Raw genomic sequence first — 18,501 nt, forward strand, 5'->3', positions numbered from 1 at the left:
ACCAGAAAGCCTGGGCGGCAGCGGAGGCTGGGGCAGACCGAGTCCCTGTCCCCATGGTGGGGACACGGCCAGCGCTGTCCCCCCGGGGTAACTGCCAAGCAGCGGGCGGGAGGAGACGGGGTCACAGCTCCTGCTGGAGCGGGACCAGGAGCGATTCCGGCTTCTCTCTTAAGGCTTTTTTCTTTCTCTCCTGTTTCTTTTCCTCTGGCAGCCTACTCTGCCCTCTCCACCGCACGAGATGCTGCGAGTACAATAGGGCTGCGAGGTGGGGCGGGAGGGTGGAAGGAGATGAAAGGGGAAAAGTAAAATTGAAGCATGTCTGGAAGGGCATTTTGATGTAAATGGGACTTTTTGATAGACTTTGAGAGACACCGGCAGAAAGGGCACCGGCCCCCTTCAGTGCGCTGAGCGCTGGGCTCAGCTCTTTCATTTACTTGGAGAAAAGGGCATTTTTTCATCCCCTCTTGGGTGCACCCACAGCTCCTCCCCGTCCCCATCCCCGCGCGCGTTCTGGTGTGGAGCAGCCCTGTGTGCGTTTCTTAATGAAGTCAAACAAGTAGAGAGTCCTGTTCAAAATGGGAAAGTAGCGGCAGAACCTCGGGAAAGGGAGATGGCTTCTTGCCAGCCGAGTGGGCAAACCAGGGGTGGTGGTGGGGGGCATGGCTCCATCCCACCTTCCTTGCTCCAGCAGCTGCTGCCAGCTGGTCCCCTCCCTGGGGAGGGCGCGTGTTTGATCCGCTCTCATCCTTTTGATCCCAGCCCTCGTCCTTGGCATCGTCTCGGCAGCTCTCCTGTGTTCGTGGAGTTGTGGCTTCATTGTGAGTCATCCTCCTTCCTCTCTGCTGCTTTTTTATTTTTCCCTTTTCCTTCTCCTAAGAGAGCACTTACTGAAAGGAAGCAGCACATTCATCCAGGAAACAAGAGCACAATAAACACCCGCCATTTATAGTTTAAAAGGCATCTCCGTCGTGGTTGTCACTGCTGCGTTGATAGACAGTGGTGAGGGGTGGCTGCTGGTGTCGGGGAGCCGGGGGTGCTCCCTGTGCGCATCAGCCCCAGGGTCCCTGGTCCTGCCCAGTGGTGGGGAGCCCTCGGTGGGGGGTGTCACTGGTCTCCTGTTGCCTTCCCATGTGCTCGTATGCTTCTGCTTGGCAGCTAGTGACCCTGCCAAGGCGAGAGGAAGAGGAATGAGGACAGCGCTGCTCTCTGAGTCTGACAGGTCCAGGGGACTGGGAGGGGAGAACCGGGAAGGTCGGTCGGAGCTGGCATCGCATGTCCCCGTGCCGTCGCAGGTGATGGGTAGCCCAAGAGGAGACCTGTCACTTCTCATCTCCATGTTGTCAGCTGAGCCCGTGGCTGAGCTCGTGTCCTCCCTGCACCTCCCCGCTGCTGTGTTCGCCTTCCTTCAGTTGTTGTCCTGCGCACCAAGCTGTCGGCAGTCCGAAAATTTACTACTGGTATAAAACCATCAAAACCCAGAACTGTTAGTCTGTAAAAATGGCAAGGCGATTGCAGGGAAACTTGTTTCTTCCTCTGACAAACTTCTGAGTCAGTCCTTTAATCTCTAATGTAGGTTTATGGTCATCTTTATTGAAATGCTTGGCTCTGCAAAGGATTGACATGTATGACCATCATAAACCAGGAGTTATGGGAGCCCAGAATTGCCTTGATGGTCCAAGTGTCTGCAGGAAGCATTTTTAAAATCCGTAATTGGGATTTATTGGCCATTGTGGCTGAAACTGTCAGTAGAAAATAAAATAATCAGCTCGGGACTTCCCCCCCCCCCTTGGCATGTGACTCCTTCCACATATTCTTAAATCATTCTCTGTCTTGCCTACATACTTAATGCCTTTGTACCTGGGGGACTGTGGGTGAGAGGAGGGGTGTCTAGCCCTGGTTGGTGCTGGGTGCCTTGGCTCCCATCCCTGCCTGGGGCAGGTTCCCCATGCCCTCCCGTTCCCGCACACCCCCCTGCCTCCCCGTCCTGGGCAGGCTGAACATCTAGTTGGTGCAGTCACAGCCATGGGTGTGGTGGATGTGAACAGGGGGACTGGAACACTGTGTGTGCCTGGAGGAGGCACCTCAGCTGGTTTCTCGCCTGCATTAGCTGGGTCCTGTGAGTGACACATGCTTTTTGGGGTTGTTTTGTTGTTAGAGATGTACGTAACAGGAACAGTATGCTGTGGAAAGGCGGCCTCCTTGGGTCGATCGGGAAGGGTGCAAAGAGGCTCCTTGTGCCTGCTTGTGGGAAATGGAGACTGCCAGGACCTTTATCACTCAAACTATCAGTTTCCATCGAGTTACAACAGTACTGACACCAGTGCATGAGGCCAACTGCACATTCTTCTATAAGACAAGTAATCTATGCCAGAGCCGCAGAGGAGCCTGCGTGGTTCGCTGGGTGGCATGGGCTATGCTACAGCTGCATTAGCCCCGCTCGGTGTTAAAGCAAACCTCAGTGCTCTGTAGCTTCTCCTTGCGTAGGACCTTGGTGTTAAATCTCTTGCTTTTTCTTTTTTGGATAAGCTAAACCCCAATGTTTTATGGGTTTTCCCCCCAGTGTTTTTCCAGTCTTTGAATCATTTCTGTGCTTTGCAGTTGTTCCCCATCCATGTCTGATGTCTGTGGCTATGGGTGGGCAGCATCACTTGTCCAGGCTGTGGGTGGGCAGTATCGCTCTTGCTGGTGCCTGGTGGTTCCCTGCTCGTGGGTGCAGGATGCATCCTGTGCTCCCAGCATCCAGAGGCAAAATTCTGACCCAGCCCTGAGCGTCTTCCCAACCCTTCCCTGTTATCTGCAGCTGCCAGTTTGCTCTCCACTAACCTGTGACCGCAAACAACACCCGACAGTGCCGGGTCCTGAGTTAGGCTGAAATAGTCTGCTCGAGTTGATAAAAATCTCTGTTTCTGTTTTGTTTAACAAATATCTTCCTTAATGGCAGAGCTTTTTGTTAAGCTTTCTCATATTATCATCACGCTTAATCATGCAGGGTGTCTTCTAAAAGTACTTTTTTAAAATGCCAGTTTTCATCCAGGTTTTAAAATTGAAATTCATTTTTTATCCAGAAGCAGGATATAAATGACTCTACTAAAATTAGATTAATCCTAATAAGAATGTCAGTTATCATTTCTGAATACATTAAATTTTTTTTTGAAATTTTACATGCCTCTTTAGCTATAATTGCTAGTGTAATTTCTTACATAGACATGGTGTGTCCTCACGGTTGACAGAAATACTTAATGCAATGTCGACACCGCAGTAAGTTCCAAATTAGTGCGTTGCAGTCGCTGAAAACGTTTTGAACTTTCTCCTTAATAAGTTAAAAAGAAAAAGCACCTTAAATGCAAGCAAGGCTACAATGTATTTAGCTCGTCCGAGTAAAGCAGGGCGGTTGGAGGGTGGAGCCCTTCAGAACGGAGGACAGAGGAGAGGAAGGGCTGAGGGTCCCCGGGGGACTGCAGGGGTGATTTGGGGTCCAGCAAGCAAGAGCAGGTGGTGAGGTTTGTGTGGAGTGGGGGCAAGTCCTGCCTGGGTCCTGGGGGCTGCAGGGCAGGACTAAGGGGGTTCTACAGCAGCACTTGTGCTCAGTTTAAGGCATGGGAAATAATGAAACCCTTTCCTGATGGATGTGCCGAAACCATCCCTGCCCGGCGCGTGCACGGTGGGCGTTTGATCTCTGCTTTCGCAGCTCCGGTTGCTTGGAGTGGTGGTGCTCAGCGTTGGGGTTTGCTGGGAGCGTGCCACCCGGTTGCAGCCCTCTGCGAACATCTGCCGGTGGCGTGCGTCCTCTCAGCACCCAGACCCCCTCGCCCGGCCTGCAGCTGGGGGCGTACGGGGGGGACAGCGGGGGGACAGCCGCGTGCCCGGAGCGGGGCAGACCCCAGCAGCCCCATTCATGCAGCGGGTGCTTTGCAATAAACTCCCTGCTGCAGTAAAAGGGTTGGCAGCATCAGCCCTCTCGTGGCTCCCAGCACTGTGGCATGGCTGCGATGTGTCCCCAGCTTGGTGGCACAGCGTGTGGTGGGGTGAGGACCGCAGCGGGAACGCCTGAGCTAGCGGGATTTTGGGGCAAGGCTCTGGGGAATCGCATCTGGCAGCAAAGCGGAGGGGGAGGATGTGGTTGGGGGGAGACTTGGGTTTCTCCTGCGGCATCTCGTCAGCCTTCTTCCATGTGCGTGGGTGGCAAGTTGGAGGTTTTCGACTCTAGGAGGGGGAGGGTGGGAGCGCTCCCTGTCCGCAGGCAACTGGAAACTGCTGCGCGTTGGGCCGGCGCTGGAGCGGCCGGCTGGTGCTCTATCCTCCTCCCCAGGCCCAAGGGCTGGTTTATTTTTAGGTTTAAACCCTGAGCTTTCCTTAGCGTCTTGTTAAAGCTCCTGCCGGGAGCAGGGGCTGGGTGTCCCAGGAGGGCCTGGGGACATCCCTGGGGAAGGGGCTGGAGAGGAGCACCTGTCCCAAGATCTCCGGGTCTGGCAGTGTCTGTGACACCTGAGACAGCAATGGCCTTTCTGGTTCCTCTCCTTCTCCTCTACCCAGCTGGAGGTTGTACATTTTATTAAAGTTCAGCTGTATGTGTATCTGGCCTAAAAATAAAGGCAAGTACGAGCCAGCTCTGTCAGCAGGAGAGGCTTAAACCTGACACCCGAGTGCTACGCTGGCCTCTCTCCTGGCCCCTCTCACCGCTCTGCTGTGCCGACCAGCCCTGGACTGGGTAAACTGGGAGCAGCGGAGGAGCGGACAGGGGGAGCACAGGCCATCCCAGCACCTTCCAGTGGTGAAGCCGTTAGGAGGGTCTTTCTCTTCACTGCAGGCTGTAGATAACATAGAAAACTGGGGCTTTTGTGCCTGAACAGGACTCCTCAGTAAAGAGGGAATGTGGGCAGCGCTAGGACGATGTTTTGGGGCGAAGGGGACACCTTTGTCCCCTGCTGAGTGACACCCAGGAGCCCAGCCTAGAGTAGGAGCTGGATTCACGCTTTCTGGCGGAGCTTGCTCACTAGGCTTTGGTGACCTCTCACAGTTTGTGTGCAGGAGGAAAACAGGCGGAAAAAAAGAATCTTTTGAGGTCCCGTGACTCATCTTTAGCTTTTTCTTTGAGACCTAAACCAGACCCCATCCACCCCCATGGTGTGGAGCTGGAGGTCCTTTACAGCCCAGCGCAGCATGAGGGTGGCAGGGCTGACTCAGCGGTGAGGAATACTGTGTGACCTGGTTACTGGGGCACCTGCGGCACGGCCGCAGCGGCAGCTCTCGGGGCAGCTGTACTCGCGCTTCCTTCTGATGGGGTGGTTGAGAAGGTCTTAATAAGTTACAAGGCGGGCTGCTGTTGAGCGAGTTCCCGGTAATGACACGAGAGTTGAGGGCTGGGGATTTGCAGCTGCCTGGGAAGATGGCACTTCCAGACCGAACCAGGACAGAACTCGTTCGGCCACATCTGGGAGCCGGGAGATCAAAGGGCCCAGCAGTGAGTCACGGCGGCGCGGTGAGGGGTGATGCTGGGACCAAGGGGGCTGGCAGCTGCCACCGGTGAGGCTGGTGAAACCCGGGAGACCTGTTGGTGCAGGGCAGGGCATCCTGAAGCCGGGCTGCAGGTAACCATCTGCAGGGATTTCTCCCTCCCCAGTTCCTAATGTTGGGATTAATCCTTCAAACCACAGCATTGCTTCCCTGGGGCGAGCCTGAGCCCCAGCCCCCCCGTGGGACCTGCTGGCAAGTGGGGTCGGTGCCCTAGGGCTGTCCCCTAGCTCTCCGTGGGGTCTCCGGGGATGGAGGCATAGCATCAGGGGCTGCTGGGGGCTGGGGAAGGGGCTTCCTAGGGACCTGGCCACAGCCGGGAGGTCCCCGCTGCCATTGTTTCCCAGGGCACGCGTGGGCTTTATTTTTGTGGAAGTCCTCAGGAAAATGGGTGAGGCTGGCTGCTCCTCTCCCTTGGTTCAGAGGTGGCCGTGGAGCCGAGGGGTCTGGGGACCCTTGGTGCTGGCTGGGTCAGGGTGCAGGAGCGTGGGCAGGTGGCTGATTTGAGGCTCCCAGTGTCAAACTGGGTTTGTGGGGTGCAAAGTTGCCCGGGATATCACGTACTGGGGTGCAGGGAGGAAGGGGCTTCCTCTTGCCCAAGGACTAACCACAGGCTGTAACTTCATCTCTTGGCTGTTTGCTTTCAGTTCTTCATTTTTCCGACCGGGCTGGAAAAGTGAGAGGTGGGAAGGGGGAAGGGTCTTCGGAAAACACTGGGGTTGGTATTGGGTCTGGTGGGCAGAGCCGCCCCCCCCCCCCCCTTCCCCTGCGCCCCCCAGCCCCGTATTGTGGAGGGCTGCAATTTGCCTCCTTTCTGTCCCGGCTGGGGATTAATCTGCATGACAATTAGTGGGGCTTGGGTTCCTTGGGCATATTCCTGCCGCTTTCCCTTCCAACTGGGCGCCCAGCCGTCGCCGCGTCCCCTGCCAAAGTAATTCTTTGCTTTGGAACTGGGAGGCGAAATCTCCTCCATCTTATTTCGGAGGGGTCAGGGAAGGAGCGGGAACCCTGCTGATCCAACCTTGTTCCCTTTTAACCTGCCTCCCCCCCTCCTGGCCCCCTGTCCTCCAGATGAGTGGGGCTGCAGCCAGGGCACCAGCATCCAAACCGAAGCGGGGAAACACGCGGGGCCGAGCGGGGAACCCGACTGGGTTGCGCTGGCTGGGTGAGCAGCTGCAGCATCTCGCCTCAGCCACGGGGCTCGTGCCGCTTCTGGTGCCGCCTGGCTTCAGCCATGCCTGCTGGGCTGCTGGGCTCTGCTTACTGTTTGCCCATTTCCTTGGGGGTTTGGGTGGCTTTTGGGGGGTGTGGCGGTTGCGGGTGCAGCATCCAGCTGCCAACCTCTGGCCAGGCAGGCACGGCGGGGGGCTCGTGGTGCGGGCAGGCAGAAGGTGAGCGCAGGCTGCCCACGCCTCGGCCCGCCGCCGCCCGCGCCTCATTGTCTCACTTCTCTCTCCATTCCTACGCCAATTAAAGAGCCGTGTTGCCATTCATGGCCCTTATGGTTTTGTTCAGTTGTCTGTCAGCTCTTGTCAAGCCCTGTCCCCTTCCCCTCCCCCGTTTTCAAAAACAAAACCCCTGACAAACCCCCCTTTGAATCCCCTCTTACCTCACTCCCAGCGTGGGGCCCCATTGACGGGGATGCCGGCGGCGGCGACGGGGAGACCGCTCCCCATGCTGCCTTTGTGGGCCGCCGGCAGCCCCCCGGCCCCCGGCCTCCCCACTTCTTGCCAGCATTAATTAGATAACCCTGCTCGTCTTTATTTCTCCGAGGGGAGGTGCGGGATGATATTACTTGAGGGAGAAAATATAGTGCTTTTTTTTTTTTTCCCCCCCCTTCACTCTTTATATTTTTTGGCCAAGCTCTTGGTTCCATCACTGGCCGAGTTGCTTATTGCACTGAGAAATAATGACTTTGCAGGGGGGCACGTGGGGCGCAGGGGGGAGCCCAGGGGAACCCCAGCGCTCCTTATTCTGCCCAAACGGCGCCTGCACCCCGGGACGGCGCTGGCAGGAGCCTGGGGTCCCCGGAGCCGCACGCCACCGGCTGCGGAGAGTGCTGCAGGTGGCAGCAGCAGCCTGCGCCACTGCTCCGGCCCCAATTAAATTTCTCAAACTCGCTCATTTACCAGCTTTATTTATTTATTTATTTTCTAATACCCCCTCTCTTGCCGGGTTTGAATTAATATAATTTGTTTGCATGGTTTGGGTGCAACATCTGAACGCATGGGGTGCTGCGCGAAGGTGGGAAGATGGAACAGCACGTGGCTGCTCACATCAGCGCCTGGCTGCAAAGGCTTTGAGCCTTCCTCCTCTTCCTCCTCCTCAGGGCATTGGGGCGGTCAGCAGCCATCCCCCTTCAGTGGTGGTCGAGTGTCGGGAGGCAATCCTGGCTGAGCCTGTGAGGTGACAAAGGAAAATCTTTGCCTTTTGGTGGGTGCTGCCACCTGCCTTTGGCAGCACCCAGCCCTGTTGCCGTGGCAGGCTGGGGGTCCCCGTCAGCACCCACCACCAGCAGGTGCCTGGGCAGGGTGCTGGGAGGTGGTAAAAGCCTCGAGCTCCCCATCCTGCTTGAGAGGGTGTATTGACAGTGTGCAGGGGGCACCCAGTGGCTCAAGGTCTGGAATGGGTACCCCTCTCCGGCGAGCCCCGGCATGGCCACTAGTTTCTGCAGTGGCTCTGCTATCGCTGGGGCATGCTTTGGCCTCTGTGGGATAAAGCCCAAAGCCACCCAACCTCTTCTAGGTGTTTGTGGGTGGCCCATGGGCCGCAGTTGGGATGGGGCAGGAGGAGAGGCAGCTGGAAAGGCAGACTTGACAGTCCCTGCCATGAGAGGGGATGGCAGAGCTTTCTCCCCAGGTTCCCTGCCTGGCTGGGTGCTTTGGTGTCCACCTGTGGTCAGCCAGTGCCATGGGTCTCCATCGCCCGTCCTCCTTGGGGCCAGTGGGGGGGTCTGAGGCTCAGATGCTTTCCCGTGGCCCGTACCTTCGCCACGCTTTGATTACCTGGACGGCTCAGGGAGAAAGCCCTTCTGTGGCACAGGAGGGCTCCAGAGCAGTGGGGCTGGCCATGGGGCTGGGGCAGTTGCTGGCTGCAATGGGAGGCGCCGGCCATGGGCGCCGAGTTATGGCCCGTGCCTGTGCTGCTTTCCTGAAGCCTGGCTGCTGCCCTGTTCTCTGCAGCATCTTTGGTGGCTGGAGCCGACTTCTGCTCGGTTTCTTCTTGCTTCGTACTAACCATGGTGTCACCGCTGCTGGAACTGCCGGGTCCAAAAGCCCTCGACAGCAGGGCAGGCTGACCCGCAGGAGGGCTGGCGCAGAGGGCAGAGCAGAGCCATGGGGATCGTCCTTTTGCCCTGGTGGCCTCTTTAGCCTCTGCTAGTTGTCCCTCATGTACACCTCCCCTGCTGTGGCATCTGGTGCGGGGACACTAAAGGCATAATCTGTACAGAGGGGCAGTGTTGCTGCTCGGTGGGTGGCTTTTTTGGCTGAAGGGCACCTCTGCTCGTGGATGCTAGCATGCTGGGGTGTAGTAGCAGGTGAGGTGTGCAGCTGGCCCTTGCTGTTGCTCTGGACTCCTCCCCAAGGAGAAGGGGTCTGGGCTGAAGGAGGGAGACGAGCCCCTTCTGCAGGCTGCAGGTTTGTAGTTGTCACCTGGATCTTCCTGGCTTTCCATTGCAGGAAGACGCTGCAGGTAATGTGTGTTGTCACGATAAAATAGGTTGGTCATTGGAGTTATAGCAGTGCCTGTGGAACTTGCGAACAGAGCTCAAAGAGCCACGATGGGATCTCTCCTGCTTCCCACCTGGTGTGGGCAGCTCCGCATGGGTTAAGCGAGATGCTCTCCTGGCCTCCAGTGACTGAAGCTGGTTAGGGAGAGTTACGGTGCAAAGCATTGACTGTGAGGCTCGTGGTTACCAAACCTCCGTGCAAAGCATTGGAGCGGCCTCCTGGCATGGCCAAAGCCACTGGCTTCCCTGTGGAGACACAGGGAGCCAGGTCTGGGCTGGCACTTGAGTGTGGACTCACCTGCGCCGTCTGAGCATCACACCTCTTTGGGCAGAAAGAGGGGTGTTTTGGTTTCATTGCCCCCATGGCTGGTGTTTACGTGCCTTCTGCTTAATTGGAACCCCAGCTTGACCATGACCCAGAGCCACTCATGGTGCAGAGCTTGCTGGGGTGCCTGCGCCGGCATGGCACTGCCTTGAGCATCTCTTAGCTCCATCTCAAAAAATGGCATCCCTGTTATCCGGGGAGGGAGGTCACTTTTGGGTGGGTGAGTGGGTGTTTTTACCAGCCGGTGACGAGCCTTACAGCTGGCATTAAAGCAACAAAGGGTTTTTGGGGAGCAGCGGAGTTAGAAAATGGCATCCCCGTGCTGGGGGGGGTTGGGGTGTGGGTTGCCATGGCGACTCGTTTATGCCTCACTGATGCATCGTGTAAATCCGTTTGGAAACGAGAAGGGCCTTTTGTCTTTGGGAGGGTTGAATGGGCCTCATTAAACCCAAGATGTGGAAAAAGGTCCTTAGAGTGTACCCAGGAGGGGGATGGGATGGGACGAGATGGGCCCGTGGGGCTCAGCAGAGGCGGTTCCCCCTGCCTGGGGGCAGAAAGGGAAGCTGGGGGGGCTACAAGGTGCCGTAAATAGCTGGAAAGTGTCTTTTTGAGGGAGGCCAAAGGAGTGAAGGAGATTGGAGGCAGTTACCAGAAAGTGTTACCTGAAATTGCCGTGTTCTGTGCTGGCCACCTCGGCTCCGAAAGAATGCAGCAGAAATAGAAGAGGTCTGCAGAAGGGCAATGAAAATAATTATACATAGATCAGCAGGGGGAAAAAAAAAGATCGAAGTCTCTTTTTAAAGGAGGCTAATAATAGAAGATCACATAAAAGAAGTGGGATCTAAAAGTGTGGGGATTCGCGTGCTTCTATTTACCCTCTCTTGCAGTGATGAGTAACTCAACTGAACGAGCAAGAAGGAGACAGATACAGATGGGAGGCAGAGGAGAGCGGGGAACCTTTTTATTCAAGCTGTAATTAACTTCCTTCTGCGAGATATCTTTGTTCCCAGGAATTTAACAGGAGTCAAAAAGGAGAAGAAGGGTCCTCTGCCTCAGGGTGCTGGCACCGCTCTGGGACAGGGCTGTGGCTGCTGCTGGTGTACTGGGATGGTGTGCTGGGATGCGGTGGGCCATTGGGTTAAGTACGTAATTACTCTGTTTTGTCCTCAGCTCTTGAATGGTGAAGTGAGTTGGGTGGTGGGCTGTGGTGTCCTGCAGGGCTGGCCAGGGACCCCCACTGATGTGCCAGCATGTGCGGGCAGCCCTGCTGGGGGTATCGTAGGGAAAACCTGTTCCTGTCACCATGGAACGGGATGTCTGATGTCTCGTTTGAGCTCAGGGGGGGGCCATGCAGTTGTCCCTGTCTGATGCTGCTGCTTGACTTCAGCCACGGTACTGAGCAAGGTCCCAGTATTTGCTGCTAACCCCCTGATGTCTCGTGTGTGGTGGCAGTACAGGTTTTGGCAAGTGCAGAGGTGGCTGGCATCACCGGAGGGGCTTTGGAGCGATGGTCAGACTGAGCTCTGGAGGGACCCTCTGATGGCTGGAGCGTGACCTGGCTCTGTGGCACCAGGGGATCTGGAGGTCTCCTCCGGGGATTTCTCCTAGCTGTTAGCCAAGTGTCCTGGGCAGAGAGTCCCCTGTGCCTGGCAGCTGCCGTGAAACAACGATGCTGTGCCCTAGAAAAGCAAACAAGAATAAGGCAGAGAGGCAGGCACTTTATTGTGTGTGTGCAGTTGGGCACTGGCAGCGCTCTCGCAGGTTTCGGAAGTGTTTGTCAGGAGTACGTGCCCAGTTTGTACAGGGAGTTTTGGCTTTCGAACTGGGTTTCTGTGGTTGCAGTGGCTCGCAGGAGCTGTGGTCCTGCTGGAAGGACCCGTACGCTCTCTTGGTAGGAGAGCGGTGCCAGCCTGCTCTCCAACTGACCAGGCACCAGGAAAGCGCATGGCTCCTGCATACTAGAAAATGCCACATGCACCTCGGTTATCACTGCCCTCCCCTCACAGCGCCGCGCTTTGCTGGGCATCAGCAGCCTTCCTGCAGCCTTCGCTGCCAGAAGGAGATGTCCTCTTGTAAGATAGAGTTATTTTTGGATTTCTTTGAAGAAAACAGCATTTAGCATATGTCGTCTTGTATGTATGTCAACGTTAATGCTTTAGAGCATCTCTTCCAAGGAGGAGACTGTTGTTAGATGTTGTTCTGTTTTCTGCAAAGTCTACAGTAAGGTGAGGTACATCGTGTTTCTTGGGCATGGAGGAGGGTGATGCTGCCCCAAAGATTTTGCAGTTCATGTGGTGCAAGGAATGCCTGGGCTTGGGGGGAGAGAGGTTGTTGGAAAGTGCATCAACCCATTCTTTTTAAAAAAATTAGATTTTCAGGCAATTTACTGCTTGTGCTCTCCCTGAGGAATAGCTGAAGGACTGCTAGCATGTTTGTAAAGGTGCTGATATCGTATCTGCAGGACACTTGTGTCTGCAGCTATTGCTGTGAACGTGTTAGCTTGTCCATGTTTAACTCTGACCCAGCCTGCTAGCCCAAGCGTGCCTGCATGGAGAAGAGGAGCCGGCATGGTGTGTGCATCTGGAGGAGTGAGGTATCATTCCCAGCACGAGTCCTGAGCTTGCTCTGACCAAACTCACATGGTTTTCCATTTTACCCCATGTTCCTAGGCTTGTTGATCCTCGAGCAGCAGCGGGATGGCGCAGGTCATCCCTGTGCGATGCCCACTGGGATGTGCCGGTTGCAGGAGCGCCACTGCTGCCCGAGATCCTCAGTGTGGCTGGTGCATGTGGGCCAGCCCGGATAGCTGTGGTCTTGTGATCTGGCAAGCAGTTTGCCGGGAGTCCTGCCACCCTCCCACATAGCTGCTCTTCCTCGGAGGTGAGGCGTGAGCTTCTCAGCTGCCCGTGGAAGGATGGCATCTCTCTGCTGGCGGTGGCACCGGGGTCCCCGGGCACCCTCAGTGTGCGGAGCTGTCGGGTGGGTCTGTGCCCAGACACGTCGGGGTTGAACTGAAGGAGAAGTTGGCACCGTGGGGCTGGTCTGTGCTTGCCCGGGGACTGTGCCGGTGCTGTGGGGCAGCTTGACCTCCTGCCTAGGCACAGCCCAGGGGTGTGAGGGCTGCAGCCCCCTGCCTGGACCCAGGGCAGGCCTTCTGCATATTTCAAGGGATTACAACCTCTTAACCGCCCGCTCTCCCCCTGCCAGCAAACTGCCTCCGTGCTGCCAGGGCGGCTGCCTCTGATAGCAGGCACTGGCCAAGTGCGTGGCCCTTCCAGCAGGTTCCACTTGTAGCCCTTGGGTCACTCCATCAGGCCCCACTGGTGCTTTTGGGACCCCTGAAGGGAGCCTAGCCTTCTGTGCTGTAGAGAGGGGGGGGCTGCCTGCTTCGCAGGGGGTTGGGGGCCCCTCCCTGGTGGCCCCCCAACTTGGGGCAGGGGGAGAGGCTGCTCTTTAATCCCTTCTCTCTGCTCCGGCATCCCGCTGCCAACAGAGCTCCCCTTGTTTACCCAACTCGGAGGAATTGGTTTACAAGGCTCACAAATACCCTTTTCACCTTTCCCATCAGAAAACACCTCCCGAAACAATGAGGAAATTGGACGCTGCCATCTGATCGCTCCCAAGGAACCTGCGGGGCCGGGAGCTGGAGGCCGGGGGTGCAGCAGCGGGGATGCCTGGCTGGGATGTTCCTTGGCGGGTGGGCAGCCGCAGGTGCCACCCCAAAATCACCTTGAGGGGCTTTAAGTTGCTGCTAACTGTTGGAGGCTGGTGCTCCCCACCTGGCACACTGCTCAGCTGGCTGCAGTTTGCAGCAGGGGCAAAAAAAGATATATATATATATATATATATTTAAGCTTTAATGGCTATAGTTAATCTTTCCCACCACCTTTGACATCGGGAGAAAGGATGCTTGTCTGTGAGCTCCTAACTGGTGATAGTACTGATGCTAAATAAATAAAACTAGAGCTACCATCCTCATCCTCCTCCTAAGTGGTGGGGGAAGCAGAGTGGTTTGGGGGAGACACCGTGGCTGGTTGGGGTGCACCCAGCACCCACTGGTTGCCTTCCACAGCAAAGCTCCAGCACATGCCATGCAGGATTAGCCCTGAAAGTGCTGAGCAGCCACTGGTGGTGGGTCACTGTGCATCCCATTGCATGGGGCAGGCCGGGCAGGGGCTTGCTGGGGCAGGTGGTGGGCAGGGAGCTGCTCGTGTCCCAGGAATGGGATCAGAAACTGGGGTTTTGGGAGGTTACTGCTTGGAGCAGCAGGTTGTCCTTGGTGCCCTGCCACGCTGCTGGACCTGGATTCGAGTTGTCTAATAGAGTGTGTGTCTGGGGCTGTGTCCCGCGGCCTGTTTTTGTACGGGTGTCAGTCTTAGTTTCAGCATTAAGGTTGATTTGAATTTTTATTTTTTCTTTCTTTCCCCCTCCGCACCTTAAAACGGGGAAATCAAACTGTAATGTGTGGAGGATACAGCAGATCCTGCCCCCCCGCCCTGAAATTACAGTGTGTACTCTGAGGGCACGATGAATTTCCCTATTAATTTAAAAGGAGATCTGTTCATTCCTCCCAGTTAAGATAAATTTGAAGATGTGTCCTTGTAAAGACAAGTCAAGACTGTAATTCTTTTTTGCCTTCAATGATCCTTCTGAAGTAAAATTTCTCATGCTCAGAACTTGCTGTAATACTGCGTACAGGCAACTTGTGACAATTTTTGGGTGCTTTTATTTCCTCTGCTGTTCTTGCGATAAATGTTGCTTTTCACCTTCTGTATTTTAAAGGAGAATTTCCTGGAGAGACGGATTCTTGTGTGATGGGAACTGTTGTCAGTCTTCCCTAGGATGGTCATCATAAGCTGTTGCTTGTGACAAAGCAGATTTTTTTTTTGGGGGGGGGGGGGAAAGGGAAACCTCCATGTGTGGTTAAGAGCCCAAAGAGCAGTGAGAGGGGTTTCGAAGGCATATGCGTTGGGGGTTTATCTCCACCGCTTATGCTGCCTGGACTGTCAGCTGGGAAAGAGCCCTACTTGTAGAGAGGAGAGGGAGGACGCTAAGGGGGAAATGGAGGAGAAAAAAATCAGGGAAATCGGAGGTGCAAAGGGTAAAAGACATGTGTGCGGGCAGGTGTGCAGCTGAGGGGGCGCAGTGGTGGGAGGACCACCCCAAAAAGCCCCGTGCAGCATTGCAGCTGTGTGCCGTGAAGGGCTGTCGGCTTTTGGCTGGTAGTCTGTCTTGCTTGGTGTTGGTGTTGGGAGATCTGGAAGAGGTTCCTGGGCTGATTCCCAGGCAGAAGCTGTGTGCTTCCGAAGCGGAGACTGAGTGTTCGTAGAAGAAATGCGTCTCGTCATTTTATCCTTGAAACAAATAACCATAGGCCACCTTTCTGAGTTTTCTAGGATGAAGGAGTGCCAGCAGGATGTGGTGCTGGGATGTTCTCAACTGCCTTGATTGCTTTATGGCCTCTCCCCTGGTTAAAACTCAGCTTGACCTGGTGCCAGCCAGCCATGCCGTCAGCGCAGGCTGGTGTCGCGTGGACTGGTTGGTTTGCAGGTGTTGGGCAAGGCTTTGGCCAAGGAGGTGTGATAGGTCCTGCTGGTATGGAGATGGTGGATGGATAGGAGCCTTCTCCTCCTGCTCCGGCGTTGCAAGACATCTGCTTGACTTGTTTGTGGCTTCCTGTTTGGCATCTTCTGGGCAGGAGGGAGCTGGCAGGAGGGGCTGGAGGAGGGAATTTGAGTCACTTGGGAGTCCTGTGCCAGAACCTCTGACTCAGCCCAGCCGTGGAGAAACGAATGTGGGATCCAGCTGCCTCTCAGGGTGGGAACCCGTGAGCGAGCGTGCAAGTGTGCACTTGTGCTGCATGTCTGCGGGCTGGCGCAGGGTGGGGAGGGAGGGGCAGGGGCTCCTTTGCATCTCCTGCTGCACGGCTCCTGGGATTGCGTCAGGGCTCCGGCTGTGGGTGGGGGAAGCCTTTATCGCTCCCAAGGCTTTGGAAGCCGTGTGCTGGCCAGGGGCCAGCTGACCTACTTGGTAGCATTCAGGCAAAGTGCGTGGCTCACCTGCCGGCAGCGCCGGGATCGGAGCCGGGCTCCTCCGTGCCAGCAGCACGCTGCAGCATCCCACCTGCACCGAGTTTCCTGCTCTTCCATCAGGCTGCTGCGTCGCCTCCTTCCAGAAGTCACGATTTTTACAAAACTTAATCACTCCCACAAGCTTGCGTGGCAAAGGCACAGCCACTCTGCCGGCGGTGCTGGGTTTGGGATGATCCCGACTGTCCCCGCCGTGCCCGATGCCCCGTGGTGCTGCTTTGGGTACCGCCGGAGCCGGCGTGGTGGAGGGGGCAGAGCCGCAGCCAGGCATGGGGCAGATAACCCACCTGAACTCAGCTCATGGTTGAGGGGGATCATACCCACTGCCCCTCTGCCTTGCCTCCTCTGCTGCGGCTGCCCCCTCCGACCCAACGAGCTGACGGAGAGGGGCAGTCAGTCTGTCTGTCTGTCCGTCCTGCCCATCCCTCCCGCTGTTACAGCTGGCACCGATCTCTGGAGCCATTGCCAAGGGCATCGGGGGTGTGCGTGGGCTCAGGCTGTGCCTGCCTGCTCCCAGCCTGGCCGGCTGGCGTGCAGAGCTGCCGGGGCTCCTGCAGCCAGAGGCCTGGAGCCTGGGCTGCTCAGCGCTGGTGTCAGCTCCGTGGCTTCTTGCTAAGACTTGTACCAGAGCCACGGAGCAGGTTGGTCCTGTGTATTTGATCTTCCTTCTGTGGTGCCTGCAGCCCCAGCCGGCACAGCTGGCTGGTGGAGAAGCTGTCCTGTCCCCCCATCCAAGTGCCAGGGTGGGATGGGGCAGGGACCGGCCATGTCTGAGAGCGGGAAGGGAAAGCCGCGGATGTGCAGCCTGCCAAAACACATGCTTCTGTTTTCGCCGTGCCCAAATTACATGAGGGAGTTGCAGGAGAGATAACTCTGCGGGAGCATCCATTCAACCTTATCTTCCATCAAGAACGTGCTACGTTGCCTACATCAAAGTAGATGATCTGCTGCTTCCCTCCTTGTTGCCCTAATCCTCTACTTCACACTGAAAAAAAAATAAAATCAGAGTGTTGCTCCACAATAATGAAATCTGAATGCTAATTATCAGCATATTGCCTTCCTTCCCTTTGCAATGCCCTGCCTTCCAGCCCCAAATAGCTTTCCTCCCTCCTTGCTCCTCTCCATCCGGTCCTCCCACGCTCCTGGGCACGCTGTTGAGCCTGGCTTGGTGGAAGTTGTCCTGCAGGATGCTTCCCTCCCTTCCATTTAAGGACAGGAGTTCCTCGGGGAGCCGGGGCGTGGAAGGGATCCCTCCCTGCACCCCATTGTCAGGACTTCTCCCCATACCTAATTATTGCCTGTCCCTGCAGGAAGCTCCTTGCCTGGCCGTCGGGCAGAGCCACGACGTCTCCAGCCCGCTCCACAGCCCTTTGTGGGAAGACTCCATTCCCTTTCGGGTGCCAGGCTTGGGGCTGGGAAGGGCGCTCGCCCTTGTTGTGGTGGGAGGGCTGGGGAGTGGCACCGAGCCAAGCAGGCCCCTGTTTTTGTCGGTGGGAGCCTGATCTGGCTCCTTGCGTGTGCAGCGGTGGTGAAGGAAGAGGAGGACTTTATTCTGGTGTCAGAAAACATCCTGCAGAGGGAAAGCGGTGGAGTTTAAGCATGACATAAATGGTGTGAGAGTGGGGCTCTGCACGGGGTGGGACGGGCTCCGCTGTGTGGCTAACCTCTCGCCCTCCTCTCTTCCAGGTTCATGACTGGGAAGGGGCTGGTCATCTACCCGGAGATTGGGGATAAACTGGACATTATCTGCCCCAAGGCAGAGCCGTCCAAGCCTTACGAGTACTACAAGCTGTACCTGGTAAAGAAAGACCAGGCAGATGCCTGCAGCACCGTCATGGACCCCAACGTGCTAGTGACGTGCAATCGGCCGGAGCAGGAGATCCGCTTCACCATCAAGTTTCAGGAGTTCAGCCCCAACTACATGGGCCTGGAGTTCAAGCGGCAGCAGGATTACTTCATCACATGTGAGTCGCCCTCCTCTTCCTCGCTGCCGTCCCTGGCTCAGGGGGGCCGTGGGGGCCTGGAGAGTGTCGCCAGGCGCTTGTTCACAACTTGGCCAGTGCAGAGAGCTGACACGTACGGAAAATATTTCCTGCTGGATGGGAGAAAGGGGAGGAATGTGTCACTGGCCAAGCGGGTCACCAGCCCGTATCTGGCTGCGGTGCTGTGTCCCCTGCCCTGCCTGCAGCCGGGAGCGGGAGCAGGAGCATGCCCCCCGGCCGGGGTCAGCCCTGGCAAGGAGGGGCAGCCTGTGTCTGGAGCACCATCACACCCGGAGCTTCATTTTCGCTGCCGTCTTTGCTGGAGGTGTTGCAGGGCATTTCTTGCAGGGCTTTGCCCTGCATCTGGGGAGCTCCTGGTGGGATCAGTCAGGATCAGGAGGAGCGGTGTCTGAGGAGATGCTCGTCCTCCTCCCTGGGAAGCCACCGGCGGTGCTCAGTGCTTGCTGTGGTCTAAATGGCTGTAAAATTCTGCATACTGGCCTGTTCCTCTTGTTTCTTGGAATACCATGGCTTTATGGAGTGGAGAGGGAAGGAGGGCTGGATTTTCTTGGAGCCGGTGGTCCGAGTGTGCAGGGGACCATTGCCCAGGGATGTCTCTGCCTGTGCCAGCTCCGGTGCAGATGGAGGGAGGACACCGGGGAGCTCGGCCGTCCCTCGGCAGCACTGGGCTGGGCAGTGCCTGCCAGCTCGCGCTTCCCTGGCTCATCTTCTCAGCCTCGCTCAGCACATCGCATGTGAACCTGCGGCGGAGCAACCGGCAAAGGGCACGGTGGCCATGCGGCTCATCTCTCCCCTGGCCGTCACATGCCGTGGGCTCGCCGGCAGGCGGCTGGGTGCAGAGGT

The 18,501-nt window shown here is 56.7% G+C and overlaps 1 protein-coding gene across 1 annotated transcript in view; it reads left to right on the top strand.

Moving 5' to 3' along the window:
- The window catches only part of EFNB1 (ephrin B1), a 54,842-nt gene that overhangs the window by 13,591 nt on the left and 22,750 nt on the right, over window positions 1-18,501 (top strand). Inside the window, exon 2 of the mRNA XM_055818157.1 lies at window positions 17,342-17,619. Coding sequence (XP_055674132.1) covers window positions 17,342-17,619 — 278 coding nt within the window. The remainder of the gene's footprint in view (window positions 1-17,341; window positions 17,620-18,501) is intronic.

This window comes from Falco peregrinus, chromosome 13, assembly GCF_023634155.1.
Source record: "Falco peregrinus isolate bFalPer1 chromosome 13, bFalPer1.pri, whole genome shotgun sequence".
Classification (NCBI taxonomy): Eukaryota; Metazoa; Chordata; class Aves; order Falconiformes; family Falconidae; genus Falco; species Falco peregrinus.